This window comes from Giraffa tippelskirchi, chromosome 7, assembly GCF_054371585.1.
Source record: "Giraffa tippelskirchi isolate mGirTip1 chromosome 7, T2T-mGirTip1v1.2.pri, whole genome shotgun sequence".
NCBI lineage: Eukaryota > Metazoa > Chordata > Mammalia > Artiodactyla > Giraffidae > Giraffa > Giraffa tippelskirchi.
The window spans coordinates 81,459,679-81,478,964 of record NC_137281.1 but is presented as its reverse complement, the minus strand read 5'-3'; the positions used below and the strand labels follow the sequence as shown (position 1 = coordinate 81,478,964).

Sequence of the window (19,286 nt, the reverse complement as noted above, 5' to 3'; positions counted from 1 at the left end):
AAGCGGCAATGGTAAGCCACACATGGAATTAAAAATTTTCCACTAATCACTCTTTAAAAAGTAAAGAGAAAAAGGTAAAATTCATAGTATATTTTGCTTAACGCAGTATATATCCAAAGTAGTATCATTCAAACATATAATCAATACAAAACAATTGAAATATATTCTTTTATTTTCATACTATGTCTTCAAAATCCAATGTATCTTTTCTCACAGCCACATCTCAAATGCTCAATAGCCACACATGTAATAAATAAACCATAATGGAAAAGAATGTGAGAAAGAACATACATATATACACATCTATGTGTGTATATAACTGAATCACTTTGCTGTACAGCAGAAGTTTATAAATGAACTATACTTCAGTAACATTTTTTAAAAGCAAAAAAAAAAAGTAACTAAACAATGCAGCTCTAAAATAATATCCCTGTCTTTCACTGGCTCCAAACCAACAGCCTGAGCTGTATCGGACTCTTCTTCATTACTCTCCAACCTCACACACTCACTTCCATGGCCTCACCTTAGATCTTTGCACCAAAACCTGTACCACCTTCAAAAATCACCAATTCAAATACTCCTCTCTCCAACTACCACCTATTCTTAAGGTGCTTAAGCACCTCCACTCCAACAACTCAACTTTATCATGACCTCCAGTTAACTGATGTTTATCACTCTCTATCCCTTCAGCTTAGATTCCTTTTTTTTGTGGGGGGGGGGGCATGGTATAGCATTAAACATTCCCGTGCAAAATGCCCTTCCCCACTCTATGCCTGGCACACTCTACTTGTTCTAACTTTACAACTCAGGCAGACAGAAGAATGCATGCACATAGGCAAAGAGATGTTACAATACACTCACAATCATCCATCTCAATGGACATAGGCGTCCTACTAAATTTTCCAGTAACCAGCAAACTTCCCACAGAAAGAAATATTTCATATCTTTCCCTTGCTCCTCTCATATCTCCTTTCCCCCAGTACTACCTTCAGGAAGCAGAGCACTAATGTCAGTCACTCAGTCATGTCTGACTCTTTTTGACCCTTGGACTACAGCCCACCAAGCTCCTCTGTCCATGGAATTCTCCAGGCAAGAATACTGGAGTGGAGAGCCACTCCCTTCTCCAAGGGATCTTCCCAACCCAGGGATTGAACCTCATTCTCCTGCACTGCAGGCAGTCTGAGCTGCCAGGGAAGCCCACTTAGGAAGCATACATAAAACCAATGACTTTCTCTAACAATGTTATTTGGTATATTTGATATACATATTTTTTAAAACTTGCAAGACTAAACAGCATTTTTTGCTAATTATAAAAATTTAGATTCATAAAAGTTCAGGAAAACCAAACTATCTTTCATATAATATATGAAAACCATATATAACCATGTAACCATATAAACCATATATAATCTTATAAAACCATATATAACCATATAACCAGAATACCAGAATATAAGTTTCATGAGGGCAAAGAATCTATTTCATTCCCAACCAACTATTGAGCATCTAACCTAAGTATCTGGCACATAAACCAGCCTTCATTTTTATTGAAGGAATAAATAAGAACCTTGCAGTAAGCAAATGTGATATGAAAGTCCAAACTTGAAATAGGCGAAAGGAAGGGGGAGGAGAGAGTGCTTATTGGTTTTCAAGATTTAACACAGAATATCTATAGCCCAGAAAAGGCATAATTTTTTTTTACTTTACGTAAGACTTTTAAAAATGTATCAAACAAAACAATGGACAAAAATCAAATATAACTTTTAATGGGTTGCATATGTGCGTGCGAAGTCACTTCAGTCATGTCCAACTCTTTATGACCCTATGGACTACAGCCCACTAGGCTCCTCTGTCCAAGGGATTCTCCAGGTAAGAATACTGGAGTGGGTTGCCATGCCCTCCTCCAGGGGATCTTCCTGACCCAAGGATCAAACCCATGTCTCTTACGTCTCCTGCATCAGCAGGCGGGTTCTCTACCACTAGTGCCACCCAGGAAACCCTTTAATGGTTTATCCTTTTAACAGTTTACACTTCCACTAAAAAGCTATACTTCTCCTATAACTGATTTAATGTCTTCATAAACTATACCACAAACACATATAAATCTAAGCACTTCTGAAGACTTAACCAAGTGTAGATCACTGTGGCCATTAACCAAAGCTCCCTTCTCTTCCCCAAACATCATTGAGCATAATTAATAGATTTCATGGGCATGAATATCTGCCACAGCTACATATATTTTCAAAATGAGGTCTCCAAAACTTTACTCTCCACTCGTGGAATCATCCTCTTCAAAAAATGCTATGTCACACTTAGAAATTTATAATTATATCACAATTTTAATAGTTTAATTAGAAGCAATGGCTTAAAAACAACCTTACAAGTAAATAATACACAAAACTTATTTCTCTACTAGTTTTGATTTTTAAAGTAAAACATATTAATAAAGCTGCATGGAGGAAGTGGGGAGGAACAGGATGTGGTTGCACAAAAGAAAGCCTCAAAGTTTTGGAATACTCTGTTAAGTTTGGTGTTTGTTTTAATAGTCATCTATACGTTACACATTGCTCTACAAAGTTATACATATTATTCTGCATGTATATTTATTTTTCTAGAGCAACCTAGCTTTCTCTCAGAAAAGAACACAATTCCTATTAACACTCAATATAAATCCTAATTGAACACTAGCAGATATTTAAGAATGGTCAAATAGTTTGTATCATAAGCTTTGCAGCAAGTTTACAATGTCTTCCAGTTAAATACAAAATGACCATACACAAATATCTATCATACTCCCTCCCTAAAAGGAAGCATTGAAGAACTGATGCTGAAGCTAAAGATCCAATACTTTGGCCACCTAATGCAAAGAGCTGACTCATTAGGAAAGATCCTGATGCTAGCAAAGATTGAAAGCAGGAGGAGAAGGGGACGACAGAGGACAAGATGGTTGGAATGGCATCACCGACTCAATGGACATGAGTTTGAGCAAGCTCCAGGAGATGGTGAAGGACAGGGAAGCCTGGCGTGCTGCAGTCCATGGAGTCGCAAAGAGTTGGACATGACTGAGTGACTGAACGACAACAAAAAGGAAGCAAAAAGAATAAAGGAAAAAAAAAATTAATTCACAAGCTCAAAGAACAATAATTGACTGATTAAAAGAAAAAAGAAAAGAAAATGCATAGGTCCATTCCTCTGACAAGACACAGACAAGGAAAGGAAGAAAACTACTTAAGGGTTAATACAAGAAAATTTCTCAGAAATAAAAGACAAGTACCTCCAGACTGCACCACCAAGTACTTCAGCAAAATGAATGAAAAAATATTCACACAAAGTTTCCATATCATGAAGTTTGAGCACATATCATAAAGATCCTAAAACTTGCAGACAGGTCACTTGCAAAGGTTCAGTAACTGAAACGTCACTCTTTACTCCATACAATACAGAAATCATCTTCAGCTTACAAGAGTAAAGAAGAGAAAATGTCTATTCAGAATTATATCATACTTCAAACTGGAGTTTCAATCAACAGATAAAACAAGCCTTTAATTTTCTGAAAAGCTAAGAGTTGTCAAAGATTTAACAGAAACTGAGTAAAATCGTTAATTTCAATGTTCACTTATTTAAATTTCTCCTGCTCCTAAAGATTTTGACTACTTTAACTTAGTTTGGCAGAAAAAAAAAAAAAAAAACCTAAAACAATACTTTTTAAAAACCATGGGCAGGAAGGGTTATGGGCAGGGGCAGACAGCTGGACAAAAGAGACACAAGAATCTAAAAGCCTGTATACATAAATTTTTCAAAATAAAAAGCTACTTTTATTAATTAAAATCATTCATATGTGAAAGCTGAGGAGAAAATTAACTTTCTTAACTATATCAGGAATGCAGAGATTCAAAGTTAAGTAAAAGGTAGAGATCAATTACGCATGGCTCTACTGCCCATCTTAAGCAGATAATTTACACAAGATAGTATGTGTCCATCTCCATCATCCTGACTCTTTTCTGTCAAGAATTATGCCTTAATTATCTTTGTATACTGATGATTAACACAGCACCAGGGACACAATATACACTCAAATATTTACTGAATAAATGAGTATAAGAAAAAGCCTAACTATATAGAAAGTAAAATATTCTCTTCAATTCTCTTCAATACATTTTTAACGAGACATAGAAGACTGTAAAAAGGAAAATATTAAAGGATCAGTTTTTAAATAAAATGAAAAAATTATTTTCATACTAACGAGGTATAATTGTGTGTGTCCTGTGTGCTTACTTCTTCAAATACTCTATAAAGAAAGTGAAAGTGAAGTCACTCAGTCACGTTTGACTCTTTGCGATCCTACGGACTGTAGCCCACCAGGCTCCTCTGTCCATGGGATTTTCCAGGCAAGAATATTGGAGTGGGGTGCCATTTCCTTCTCCAGGGATTGAATCCGGGTCTCCCACATTGCAGGCAGACTCTTTACTGTCTGAGTCACCAGGGAATCCCCTTCAAATACTCTAAACTCATAGCTAATTAATAAGAGCTTGCTCTTCACATCGATATCCTTTTCCCCCTTAACTTTATTTGCAGAAATACCTCCAATAGAGGACAAACTCCCTGAATTTCAACAATATTCACAGTATCCTCACCACTACCACCACCACCCTCACTATATGCACACAAACACACATCACCTTCAGATTCCATTCCTTCAAATGGGTTATGCAATTAGGATGACAGATGTCTGAACAACAAAAAAATGCATCACTTTTAACAAAGCTAAAAGAAAACTGAAATCTGTATGCAAAACAAAATGTCCAGTATCACCCTGTACACTCTGTAGAATCACCTGTTAAAATCAGCAGTTTCCAGAGAATAACTCGGTACAGTCTGAAGTGTTTACCTACAAGAAAACATGTTTTAAGCAACTAATCAACCTGTAAGTAGCAAAGTTCAACCTACACGATAATTATAACACATTAATAGTTTATATGCAAATACTACTAATTACAAATGAGTCTTACCTATATACTTTCCATTGGGCATGACAGAGTTGCCACTTACAAAAACTTAAAAATACTTGCAACATATACCATAAAGTAACTTTTTAAAAGTAGTATGAAATTAAGGGTTATTAATTTTAATTGTTCACCCTTCCCAGTAGTCTCAACTATAGCTGGACTGACCATCTAAAGAGTGAAAATTAATGGCAATTCCAAAATTCATGTTCTTTGCTCTAATTACGATCAACTCAAATATTTTAGAAAAGATCTTTCACTTTTAAGATGCTACTTTATTTTGATATCACATATCAGAATAATTTTTGTGACAAAAATCCTCCTTTTCCAATCTTAGTTTGACATCCTGCAGAAAGATGCTTGAGATACAGAGGCTGAAGTTTTTCAAACAACTTTTAAAGAAGAGTAGAAAGTGAAAAGCATTCAGTCCTGTAATCTCTAGGTCCCACTTTAATACAACAGAGAAAGGGAGAAAACAAAATAGGTCAAATGCAAATCAACCATCTTATATATATGCGGTAAGAGCTAGTAATGGGGCTTCCCAGGTTGTACAATGGTAAAGAATGCAAAAGTGATGAGGGTTCCATTCCTGGGTTGAGAAGATCCCCTGGAGTAGGAAATGGCAACCCACTCCAGTATTCTTGCCTGGGAAATCCCATGGACAGAGGAGCCTGGCGGGCAGTTCATGAGGTTGCAAAGAGTCAGACACAACTGAGCACATATGCATGCAAGAGCTAATAAGATCTGCAAAAGAGGAAATTATTGGCTAAAATTAGGCTAGAGGACATCTGTATGGATTTTTCATTTATTTGAGCTATTTCCATCCCCTACTATAGGAAAAAAAAAAAAAGGCAATCAAGGGTTCAAACATAACCTTGAAAAAATAAAAAATCATACAATTCCCTCACCATTACTGACTGAAAGTATTGGAGCACATCTATTCAGTTCAGTTGCTCAGTCATGTCCGACTCTTTGCCACGCCATGGACTGCAGCATGCCAGCCTTCCCTGTCCATCACCAACTCCTGGAGCCTACTCAAACTCACATCCATTGAGTCGGTGATGCCAATCAATGCAATGCAAACCATTACTGCTTAGCATTTTTACTATAGAGACACAGGATACAATTAAACAGCTCTGCTTAGCAAACTTGCCTTGAAAATAGACACTATTATCTATAAGCAAAACTTTTTTCTTTTAAATTATAAAAAATACCATGGATAAGAAGAGAAGGATATTCCCATTTTAAGCTACACTGTGTATCTTACATAAGAAGAGTGTTCAGGATCTCAAAAGTTTTGACTCTCCGGGTTTTTTATAATCTTGAAAATAGAGGATTCCCCCCCAAAGAAACTCTGCTGATTAAATCTATTTGTGTTTACTGTATTAGAAGTTAAAACTGGAATTGCTGTCTAATGGATATAATTTTAGTTTTATAAAACATTCTGGATATTGGTTGCACAACAATGTAAATATATTTAATAGTATTAAACTGTATACACTTAAAAGTGGATAAGCAGTAAATTTCAAGTTACGCATATATTACTATAACCTAAAACTTTTAAAGAAAAACAGAAATTAAAACAAAAATTTGAAAGATTGTCATTTAAAATACATTGCTTGTTAAATCAAAATATTAAATTAAACAAACAAAAACAAAAAATAGCAAAAATAGTCATTATTTAACATTTTTGCAAAGCTCTTTAATGTTTGGTTTAATAAACACAGATTCATTTTCATATCCACTTTCACATCCAGTCTGCATTAGGTTGTTCTGACTGAAGTACATGAAGAAAATTCAGCCTCATGCAGATATGTAGTGAGCAATATTTCAATAGCTCTCCCAGGTAACTGGAGCTTCCCTGGTAGCTGAAACTGTGAAGAATCCACCCTCAATGTGGAGACCTGGGTTCAATTCCTGGGTTCGGAAGATCCTCTGGTGCAGGAAATGGCAACCCACTCCAGTATTCATGACTAGAAAATTCCATGGATAGAGAAACCTGGCGGGCTACAGTCCATGGGGTTGCAAAGAGTGGGATACAACAAAGTGACTTCCACTTTTTTTTCCCCCAGATACAGATATTCTTTCATCCTTCACCCAAACTCAACAAGTGGCAGTTTCATAAAGGCTGCTCCAGTATGGAATGTGAATCAATGAACACTTCCTACTCTTATGTACTGAAATCCATTGATCTATCTTACATTTCCAATGGATCATTTTACCATTTTGTAATACCATGCATCGATTATTTAGAAAATAATAGTTCAGAGAGTTATGTGGTCCTGCCAATGTTGATTTTGACCCTTTTCACTATACAACTTCGCTATATGACATTCATTAATAGCACCACTGATCTTATCCAAAAAAAAAGTCAAGTATTGGGAAACTATCAAGCTCAAAGTGGTAAACACAAGTCTTCCAAAATTCTATTTTCACTTGAGAGCTAGAATTTTATCATTAGCAACAAATACTGTCAGTGTGTCTTGTGCAAATTCACTTGATTTAGTTTTGAGAAAATGTCTGCCAAATACCCAAGTCTTCATACTTCATCAGCCATTCTTTCAAATAAAAACGGTATCCCATTTAAAAAGCAGCTAGTTCAGCATGCAACTCAAACAACTGTACAAGTTCTTTTTCTTGAATTAACCATCAGATCTGGTGTTTAGTAAAAGTGGTTTACAGGACTTTCATCACACAAAATATACTTTAAAATGTGCTCAAGGACTGAGACATAATAAAATTAAGCTTTACTGCTTCATCATCTTAATTCCAAGTACATGATGATGTCCCAAACTAGTACAGTTTAATACTACTGCCTTAATTCACGCAATTTTACCCACCACTGATTATGCAAATACCAATGTAGCTAATGGGCTTCCCTGATGTCTCAGATGGTAAAGAATCTGCCTGCAATGTAGGAGACCTGGGTTCAATCCCTGGGTGGAGAAGATCCCCTGGAGAAGGGAATAACTACCCACTCCAGTATCCTTACCTGGAGAATCCCCATGAACAGAGGAGCCTGGCAGGCTACAATCCATGGGGTCACAAGGAGTCGAACATGATGGAATGTCTACCACTTTCAATATAGCAAATAATGCCTTACTTTTACTGAGAAAAGTTTTGACCTGGAGGATCCCCAGAAAGAGTCTGGAGAATTACCAGAGGTCTGGGAAACAGACTTTGAGAACCACTGTAATAGCTGATGCATTACTTGGGTGATTAAGAAACAAATATTTTTGGTACATTTCCCTCTGTAAGAGTGTTTAAATACACGTTTACATGGTAACACGCTTCCCAGGTGGTGCTAGTGGTAAAGAACCTGCCTGCCAATGCAGGGGACATAAGAGACAAAAGTTCAATCCCTGGGTTGGGAAGATCCCCTGGAGGAGGGCATGACAATCCACTCCAGTATTCCTGCCTGGAGAATCCTATGGACAGAGGAGCCTGACAGGCTATGGGCCATAGAGTCACAAAGGGTCCGACAGGACTGAAGCGACTTAATAGTAGCAGTTACGTGACAACATTCTCAAACCAACTGATATCTAACACTTCACTCACAGCCATAACTCAAACATATAATGAATGACAGAATATGATAGATACTTCCTAAATAAATAACAAATAATTACCAAATACCTACCACGTTAGACTCTGAGCTAGGTGCTTCTACATTCCCTTTTTGGGGTAACTCACAGAAGCCCACAGACCAGACTGATGATTTTAATATATATGAAAAATATTTACTCTGAAATCTTTCAGATCTTATTTTTGAGATTACACTTACGTGGCTACAAGAAAAAGTCTTAAAATTCACCATAAAGCATAAGATAGCATGTTTAAATTCTATTTTTAAGCAGTATGCCATGAAGCTAAAAACAGGCTTGCTCACATTCAAAAACCCAAATACAAAATGAATTGCTTTGGCTGTGTACTGCTAGCACGCCATAAAGAGCCTACATTCCATTTCTCCTCAAGCCAAACAACCCTTACCTGTTACAGTTTTCATTCCTATTTTTAAGGGAACCTCAAATATAACTTTACTGGAGTTACATTAAACATTGTCAACTATTAAAAAAATTTAGCAAAACCATCAAGACAAGTTAAGAATTTTTAGACATATACACTGATAAATACACAAGCTAAACCTCTACAAATATACACGTGAAATATCTGCATTGTAAAAGAAGAGAGAAACATTCTCACTTTGGAACATGCAATGGAAAGAGCTTCAAAATAGTATACTGTTAAGTGAAAAAAGCAAGTCAAAGGATACCATGTATAAGCTTATGTATAGCAATGTATGTACATTCATTTAATAAATACTGAGTTCTATGTCCCTAATTTGTTTCAAATCTAGACATATACAATAAATTACAAATGTTATACAGACACAATTAAATGTCCACACACAGAAAAATGAATACACAAAAGGCTACATTCGATTCCATTTATATGAAGTGTTCAATATAGGCAAATTTATAGGGACAGAAAGCAGATAAGCAGTTGCCTGAGGGTGGGGTGAGTTGTGGGCAATAGGGGTGATAGCTAAAGAATGCAAGATTTCTTGGAGGGGGAAGGGAAAAATATCCTGAAATTGGTTGCAGTAATAGTTACACAACTTTGTGAATACATTAATATTAAAGTACCATTTAATTGTGTATGTAAACGGATGAAATGCATGGTATGTGAATTACACCTCAATAAAGCTTATGCTCTTTCCTCCTCAAAAAATAGGATACCAAAGTGGTTGCAAGGGGCGAAGGGTGGGTGGGGTGAAAACAAAGACTTAAATTTTACTCTGCTTACTGCTGTATCATTATAATGAGAAATGTATTCATTTATTATCTATATAACTTAAAGAAATGTGAAAGGTAAACCTAAAACAGACTTCCAAGACAGCATATTAAAAAGCAGAGACACTACTTTACCAACGAAGTAATCTAGTAATCTAGTTTCCATCTAGTCAAAGCTACGGTTTTTCCAGTAGTCATGTATGGATGTGAGAGTTGAACTATAAAGAAAGCTGAGCGCTGAAGAATTGATGCTTTTGAACTGTGATGTTGGAGAAGACTCTTGAGAGTCCCTTGGACTGCAAGGAGATCCAACCAGTCCATCCCAAAGGAAATCAGTCCTGGGTGTTCACTGGAAGGACTGATGCTGACACTGAAACTCCAATACTTTGGCCACCTGATGCAAAGAACTGACTCACTGGAAAAGACCCTGATGCTGGGAAAGATTGAAGGCGGGAGAGAAAGGGACGACAAAAGATGAGATGGTTGGATGGCATCACCGACGCGAGGACAAGAGTTTGAGTAGGCTCCGGGAGTTGGTGATGGACAGGGAGGCCTGGTGTGCTGCAGTGCATGGAGTCGCAAAGAGTCAGACACAACTGAGTGACTGAACTGAACTGAAAACAGTCTTCATAAATTATTCTGGATTTAATGTTATTCATCTACGAAGCAGCCGTGGAAAAAAAGTGTGACAATATGACCCTATCTCAGAACACTGACAACTTAAGACTGTTATATAAACATATGTATCTGCCCCCTCACTAACAGAAACAAATCTTGAATGCAATTTGACAAATATATCTTAGGCACCTACTGTGTCCACAGGGTAGGGATAAGGGAAAATGGAGTGGCATACAAAGCAGAACACTAGTCAACAACAAAAAAGCAAACTAGCTCTGGCTTTAAGTAAAAGACTTTTGCTATACAGTGGAGGAGGCAAAATGTACACACGAAGTGTACTAGGGGCAGACTAGAAAATCTTGAATACCAAACTAAGAGCTAAAACTTTACCCTGTTTTCAATGAAAAGCCAGTGGAGTGACAAGATGAAAGGAGTGTTTGGGGAAAACTGACCTTTGGGCAACCAAAGGGGGAAATTAAAAGAAGAAAATAGCAGGAAAGGTAAGAAAGAGATGAAGTTTTTGAAAACAGGAACATATACAACAGTCCTACGAAAGTTATTGATATTTCAAAATTACCAGCTAATGTTCAAAGGGTTTGTTTCTTGATCTAAGGTGAAGCAGAAAAGGAAAAAAAGAAAATTTCTTCATTTTGATGAATTTCAGAAGTTCATGACTAAGAATGAAGTTTTACCAGAAAATTCTGAGGGGAGGGGAGACATAGGGAGTTTTTTTCATGTGCTACCATGAAACAGAGTAGAGGGAATCAAAACCAATGGGAGTTCCACAATTTTTAACATAGAAGAGGAAGTAGTAGTCACAACAAAGTCACAAACACTCTGCAGTAAGAGTAGCAAAAAATGCATAATAATTAGCACTATTTCTTAAATTGTAACAAAGGAAAACTTAATATTTTTAAATTTCTCTATCATCTATCTCCAAAAAATCCTAGTGATACAATTTCTTACATAAATGCTGAAGATTTAGGTGAGGACCAAATTTAACATGTCAAAATTTAGAGTCTGATCAATTTCATATCTTTAATCTCATTAGCTGCTCCTTCCACAGTGCAGTACTTTTCAAATGTTGCACAAGTAATATTTTTAATTCAATTCACATATGCTTTTATTAACTGATTTAACCCATAAGGTTCTTTAAGATAGAATAAATGTTTTCACTGCCAAAGGAACCTCCTCACTCTAACAGCCTCCCTGAAACAATGTCACCTACCAATTTTTTACTATGGCAACACTTTGCTTTGAGATTAAAAATACAGCTAAAGCAAATATTCTCAAAATCTATTTCTATTTTCATAATCTATTTCATACTTTATCAAATGTTCTGATTCAGAACATTTATATAATGTTGACTTATATTATACAAAATCTATCTCTGCCATCATTTTATAACCTTATCTGACAGATTTATAGGAACAGAAATAAGAAAGGTATAGACAATGAACAAATTAAAAATTACTTTTCACTGAACACTTCACCTAATCAAAACACTATTTGCACCGTTCCCTGAAGCACAAAAAATGGGTCTGTAGAATATATACATTTAGTTAGAATAAAACATTGGCAAACTTTTGTATCAGGCTGTTTGTCAAGTCATTGTTTAAAAAAGCAAAAAGTGGAAGTAACCCAACTGTCCAATGATAGGGTGTGTGTGTGTTAGTCAAAGTGTCCTGTTCAACTGCAGCCCGTCTATGGAGTTAACCAGGCAAGAATACTGGAGTGGGTTGCCATTTCCTTCTCCAGGGGATCTACCTGACCCAGGGATTAAACCCGGTCTCCTTCATTGCAGGCAGATTCTTTACCATCTGAGCCACCAGAGAAGTCCAATAATAGGGGATCAGCTGAATAAAAGACAATGTTACCTTTCAAATGATCATAAAGACCTATACTGACTACCCTGGAAAGATAGCCATGTAGATTATAAATAAGAGAGTCTGATCTCTCCTTTGTGTTGAATATTCATATGCATTTGCTCAAAGACAGAAAGTCTAAATGGATACCCAGATGCTAACCATGATACTTCTAAGTACTGAGATTACAGGTGCTGTTTATTTTTGTGCTTACTTTTCAGTATTCTCTGAAGTTTTCTCAAGTAAAATGATATTTGCAAGAATTAATGCCTATGATTCCAACTAACAAACTCCAAACTCTTCCCTGCAAAAAGCCCAAGGAATATCCAAAAATACCTTGGCACAGAGCAAGAGGGAAAGTATTAGCAACAACATAACTAGAATTCTTTGTGAGCGAGGCACCCTCAAGGGTTCCAGGACTGACATGGCACCTTGAAGGCAGCCTACAGCACAGAGTTTTGAAATCACAAGTCCTAGGCTCAAATCCCTGCCACTTTCATTTGTATGACCTTGGACTAGTCATTTACCCTTTCTTGGCATACTTTATCAGTAAAAGGGAGATACTACCTGCCTTTCCTATCTCAAAGAACTGATGGAAAAACCAAATGAGATAATGTGATACATTATGAACTACAAAGTACCATATATTATTAAAATACATATATCAAAAAACAAAACAAAACCAAGGTACTTGATGCCAGAGCAGAATACACTACAACCAATTCTATGATGTAATGACCAGCAGTTTTTATAAACACTGCAGTTTTTCAGAAACTTAGACAATTCTTCCCATCCCTACTACAACTCTAAGTCATTTTCTTTTCTTATCCCTAGTTACAAGCAAGAAAGGGTACAAATTACCCTGAGCTCAAAAGCCTTTGCAAGAACCCTGGAGTAGCACGTTGATGGAGTTCACCAGGAGAAACCCAAGGTTAATCAGCTATGGACTCACCACTAAGCACTACTGCAATCAACAGGGATTACAAGAGATTCTTTGAAGAGAAAGACAATACGGATAACCCAGAAGAAAACAGCGGAGGAATAGGAGATATTTCAAAACTATTATATGAAATATTTAAAAACTAGAGTGTCTTACAAATTGTTTTTAAATGCTGTTCATAAAAATGGTGATTTAAAACAAAAGCCATCTAAATGTGGCACTTCAGCAAGGCAAGTTATGGAGATTCAAATCAAACTCATGAATAAATTGTCAGATTTACTTGCTTCCATCTAAAATAAAAGCAGACAAATTACACCACAAAGACCAAAATTAAATGGCTAGTTCTTGAAAACAGAGAGGCAGAATACAACAACATAATTTACTGACAGGCTTGTATAGATAATACTTTTAAAGGTATGGTTTCTAAAGTATGATTTCCCTTCCCCTTGAATTCCATTATTTACTTCACTCAGTGATAATGAATTTCTTCCTTTCCACTGTTCCTCCTGAGGTAAGATGGCAATATAACCCAATTTGACTTTAAATGCAAAAAATATTTGTTTTTTCTTTTTTTAAGTACTTTAAGAGAAGCTACATGAAGCTGTCAGATTAATTTCCAAGATCATCTGGCCATCACACCCTCCTGCTTTTAAGCTCCCAAAGATAATAAAATGCTCACTCTCTACATTCTTACAAATGTCATTTATGGGTATTCCTCTAATGAAAAATTAAACCTTCCATAAACAAATGAGTACAGAGAATTTTTTGATATGTATGACTCACAATCTAATTTTTATTGGCAGTATCTATAAGTGTTGCAGCTTGCACTTGCAAGAGATACAGATCTATCCATTTTTCCCATCTGATCCTGCAGATTTGTTATAGATTTAAAGGGACTCACTAAAATGGATCATGAAGAAAAAAATTTACAACCCATATTTCTTTTTGCTATGGATTGTATTCATAATTAAGATAACAAATCACTGTCTTTACTCTAAGCCTCATAGTTGGAAATCTATTGGAATACTGTGTTGTCACCCAGCACTTAAAAAAAAAATCTGAGTTTCTTAATTCTTACTCTGACTTTTCATTCCTTATTAGGAATAAATGCTATCTACCTCCAAAACCCACACACACACACACACACAAAACCACTTAGAAAATATAATTTCCAAAAGTATCTTCCAAAGCTTACTGCAGAGAAAATTATATATACACATCCTCAAATAACTATGGTAGGCGTTTCTAAGATCATCTCCTCCCCTTAAAAAAAAAAAAGCAGCAAATGTAACCACAATCAAATATAAACAAAATGTTTAACACAGCTATCACCAACTAAGCAATTTATCACAGCTCCTCAAAGTACTTGGTACACACAATGACAGACCAGTATGTCAAGAGCAGTTATTACAATCTGAAGGAAAAAACACTGTACAACAGAACATAATAATAGAAAAAACTCCTTTAGAAAAACTCAAGTAGCTTCTGGAGAGGGCAAAACAGGAGACCAGTTTTAGAAAAAATAATGTTTCCCCCCATGTGTTTAGCGTTTATCTGATGCAGGCTCATTTTTGTAAAGAGAAACTTTACCTAACAAGACTCACACCAGGGATCTGATCTATCCCCAAAGGCACTTTCTTAAAATGAGAAAGAACAAAGGAGGAAATCTCCCAGCATGTGCTTTCCATACCAGTTTCTTTGGACAGCATCAAGAGTGACAACATAGCCAGCACAGGCTTTTCAGCTTTACTCTGTAGTCCACGTATAAGAGAACTGATTAGCTATCATTCAGAAGGATTCCTAACAAAATAAATACTAGAATGCAAAGATCACAGCGACATAGTGACTACATTTTACAACTACAGAAAACATGTACCTTAAAGTTGCATACTTTTTATTTTAAGTCAATTACCTCCAAATATTCAAATTCCTGGGGCTTTTTCATTTAAGTCAATAGTTTGAAACTAGAAAAAACGAAACCACCCATTCTAGATTTGCTCTCCCTTAATTTGCAATTAGAAGTAAATTAAAAAGAATGACACTCAAAGGCAGAGTCTAAATATACAAATTTTGTAATGTTAACACTGAAAAATTATTGGGAAAAACGATCTCTCGGCGAAGCTTTCCAATGAAAAACTCTCCAGAAACAAACCTGGCGTTTGCCTGTTCTAGGAGTTATCGTTTCATTGTAACAGAGATCATTCTTTAAATAATTTTTTACTAATTAGGAGAAGACGACTCTCCCCCGAAGATTTACAACTGTATATCGCAATCTCCACTATGACAGCGATGTCAGTTCTCTGGGTCAAGATACAACCAGCTGCTCGGTTCACACATAGGAAGCCACAGAGAAGGGAATATCGCGTTCAGAGCCTCGAAATAATACGCGTTAGTTAAAAACTGCTTGCTACTAAACTAAAATTATTCAAGCGGAGCCCCATTTGTCACAATCCAATCACAAGGGTTCCACCCCCCTCCCCCAACTGCTTGTGTAGTGGTATATCTGCTTCGGTAAAGAAGCCATCATCAGGTAAAGAAGATTGGGGTGGGAGAAAAAGCGGGGAAAAGGGGGCACCCTTTCATCCAATTTTGCGAGGCGTGAGTAATTGGTACAGTTGAGAGGAACGGAGGAACGTTCTATTTAATTGGAGCTTGAAGTAGGATGAGGGGACAATTTCGTTCAAATCAACATGGCCAGCAAGATGTCCCTACAAACAAAAGGCAACAGGGGGATATAAACACGAACCATTCACCTCCATCAGCTATAGCATCGCCATCATGATGTGTGCAGAGACCCCCGAAGGCTCCTCTCACCCTCCACACCAAGCCAAAAGGAAGACATGGAAAAGAAGGGAGAGTAGCTGCTTCCCACCACCTACCATTGCTTCCAAATACACACCCTTCGAGGGGGTTTCTCCCAGCGGATGCCCGGAATCAGAGAGAAAGAGTACCGTCCCGCCCAGGCAGACTCCCCCGCTACCCCCTAGTCGAACCTCAACGCCAGCCTGGGGTTCACTAAACTTTACTGGAGCTTCTCCCCCACATCCCCACTCCATCGCCCCAGGATCGCGCTGCCCACAAACGAGCACCCCTGGCGCCTCCTGACAGGCGGGTAACCGGGGAGAGCCGAGTCCGGGGCGGGGGCGGCAGGGAGCCACGGAGGGGCGGGGCGGCCAGAGCCAAGTTCCCGGGGGTCTGAAGAGAGCGCCTGACAGCAGCCCGGGACTGCAAAGGAGGAAGAGGAAGCAGCGGCGGGGAGGTTTCCCAATCCCCCCAACATGAACACCCATCCCCTGCCCCCGCTCCTCACGGGGGGCGGGGAGGCTGCCTGGAAGGTGAGGAAGCCGAGCCCCAGAGACAGCCGCGGCCCCCACCTCCGGACTCCCGATCTCTTCCCCCGCCACCCCCGCCAGAGGCGCCCACAACAATAACACGCCGGGGACGACCCGTCAGCGCCCCCGAGGCACCCGGGGCCCGCGGCCCGCCGCTGCCGGGCCCCCTCAACTGGGGCCAGGCGCGCCGATCCTCTCTACAACTCCAGGCCCATGTGGAGTCAAGCCCGAGCGGCCCCCCAGGGTCGGACCCATCCCCCCCGGCACAAGCGGCGCCGTCTCCGCGGCCGAATATTAGAAGTGAATTCGAGCTGCGCTTTACCTTTAGTTCCGCACTGTCCGCCATCTTGCGTCTGTCAGCGCAAGCGCAGTGAACCTCGCCGGGGGCCGCCGCTAGACCCGCCCCTCTAGCCAGCCTGGCCCCGCCCCGGCCCGTCCCCTCTCTCCCCTCCACCTCCCCGGCCCGCCCCGGGCCTCCGCTCCGCTCCGAGCGCTCGCAGCCCCGCCCCGGGCACGTACAGCTGCGAGACGGGCACGTACTATTTAAATAATGGCGCCAAGAGAGGAGGTTTGACAGTTACTCCCCCCCTTCCACCCCGCCCCCCATCCTTGCCCGGCTGGCGCCTCCAGGGAAAGGCCGGAGCTGGAGGGCTACTGGCCTGAGCCCCGCCCCTCCGCGGCCTGTGGAACCCTTCTGCAAAGCTTCTATACCTTCAGCCACAGGAAACAGTAATGCCCCTCTCCCTTAATCAGCAAGTCCTTTTCGCACCTGCTACCTGCGAGGCTTCATGTGGGCTGCAAATAACAATCTGTTCCATTTCAAGGATCACTTGAAGCATTTCCAAGTTTATTAGCTCAGATCCTCCTCATCATGAAGCGGTGAGGTAGGCAGGGAAGAGATTAGAATTTTTTGTGGTATATATGTTCAGACATAAAAGCTCAGATAGCAAAAGTGACTTGCCCAAATTAGTATTTAAGAGGTTGGGGACGTTCATTCATTAACTTATTTGTTTCCACAAATATTAATTTAGCGACTATGTACCAGCCCTGCTTATAAGGGCTATATATGTGATGTGTATATATATACACATATACTTTGGGAAATTAAATATAGTACAACAATGTCCCTGTCTCCCTGTAGTTCTCTAACGTGGGAAACAGACAAGTGAACCAATAAAGATACGATTACAAATGGTGGTGAGTACCAAAATAGAAGAAATGGTCCAGAGAGAGAAAAGGGGGTTGGAAGGAGACCGTACTTAATCCTGCAAGGGTTTTCTCCATGAAATTGACATTTAAAAAGTGTTGAAAGAATTATTTCACACCTTTCCCTCTCTACTAAAATCCTCCTCCTAAACTCCACTTATTGCTGCTTAACTTTGTGTCACATCTGATGGAAAAGATATCATGTCTTGTCAGCATTAAAACTACTCTTATAAGTGTGGTAACATTTGGGTTACTATAAGTTTTCCTGTGCCTATGAAAGCCAGTCCCTCCACCAGGAAACTGACTTGTTTCCCCTCCCATGTTCCTCCTACAATTACCCTGCCCTCCAGCATCATTAATTCCCCCTCATTAGATTATTTCTACATCCAAATAAACATACTGAAACTCCTCCCATCTAAAATAAACCTCCTTGACTCCAAAAGTTCCTCCAGAACTGCCTAATTTCTCAGCTCTCTTTACTGCATAAATTCACAGGTTTTTGAAGAGCTCTCTATAGTGCTCTTTCCAACTTTCTCACTTCACATTTACTTCTCCGCCTATTCTGAGCCAGCTTGGACTTCCCTCATCAACATCACTTATCAAGATTGCTAATGATCTACAGGTTTCCAAAGCCAATTGCCAATTCTCTATTCTTATCTAAATTGATATCCCAGCAGATTCAAACAGTTGACAAGCTTCCTTTCTTTTGAAACACTTTTCCACCTGAACTCCCCTCAATAGCTTATTTTCCTGATTTTCTGTTCCCTCTCTGAGCCTCCTTTTCAAAATCATTTGTTGTTTTTTCCCTCTTTTTGCTCAATGTTGTGGTGCTCCAGGCACCAGGGTGCTCCAGGGTTCAGTCCTTATCCTCTTCTCTTTAATTTTACTCTTCCCAGGTGATCTCGTTGACTCTAAGTCTAAATCTGTGATGATACTCAGATTTCTGTCCAGCCCAGATACTCCACCAAAACCCAGATTCAGAAATCCAACTGGTTATTTAAAATATTATTGATCAGAGATATATTAATATGTTTTTTGATACCCAAAAGTTATTGACCAGAGATGTATCGATATGTTTTTAGAAAATGAGACAATTAACATCACAGTGTTAGAGCTAAAAATTGATCAAGGGTTCATTATACAACTTATGATTGCTGTTATCAATCACATTTTGCTCCATTCGGTTTTTGTTCCAACCTGTGTATATTATAAATGCAAGTTTATTACCATAACATTTTCAAAAATGATGCATTGCAAAATTTTGAGTGAAGATGAATTTTTCAGTAAATTTTATGCAGATACTTTTTCTGATTGTCCAAGTGACATATATACTAGTGTCTCAGAAGATGATAGCTCTTCGGAATATGTTCTGATTCAGGCCCTGTGAATATTAGACCAGCATAAAGACAAAAAACCTGAGTGATTGATTCTGATATGGAAAGTGAAACTCACAGTGCTGAAGAAGACTTTACAGGTGCGTCAGATGTAACTATTGAATGTAATAACCCACAAAGTGTTATATAACAGAA

At 38.5% G+C, this 19,286-nt stretch overlaps 1 protein-coding gene across 3 annotated transcripts in view; it reads right to left on the bottom strand.

The window, feature by feature from the left end:
- The window catches only part of PIAS1 (protein inhibitor of activated STAT 1), a 123,000-nt gene extending 105,692 nt beyond the window's left edge, over positions 1 to 17,308 (bottom strand). For 2 of the 3 annotated variants that reach the window (XM_081511876.1, XM_081511878.1), the window contains exon 1: positions 16,874 to 16,909. In XM_081511876.1, the coding sequence (XP_081368002.1) occupies positions 16,874 to 16,897 (24 nt within the window). In that variant the 5' untranslated portion in view covers positions 16,898 to 16,909. Of the gene's footprint in view, positions 1 to 16,873; positions 16,910 to 17,262 lie in introns of those variants that run through there. The other variant, XM_081511879.1, reaches the window with a different exon arrangement.
- Between the last annotated feature and the right edge of the window lie 1,978 nt (positions 17,309 to 19,286).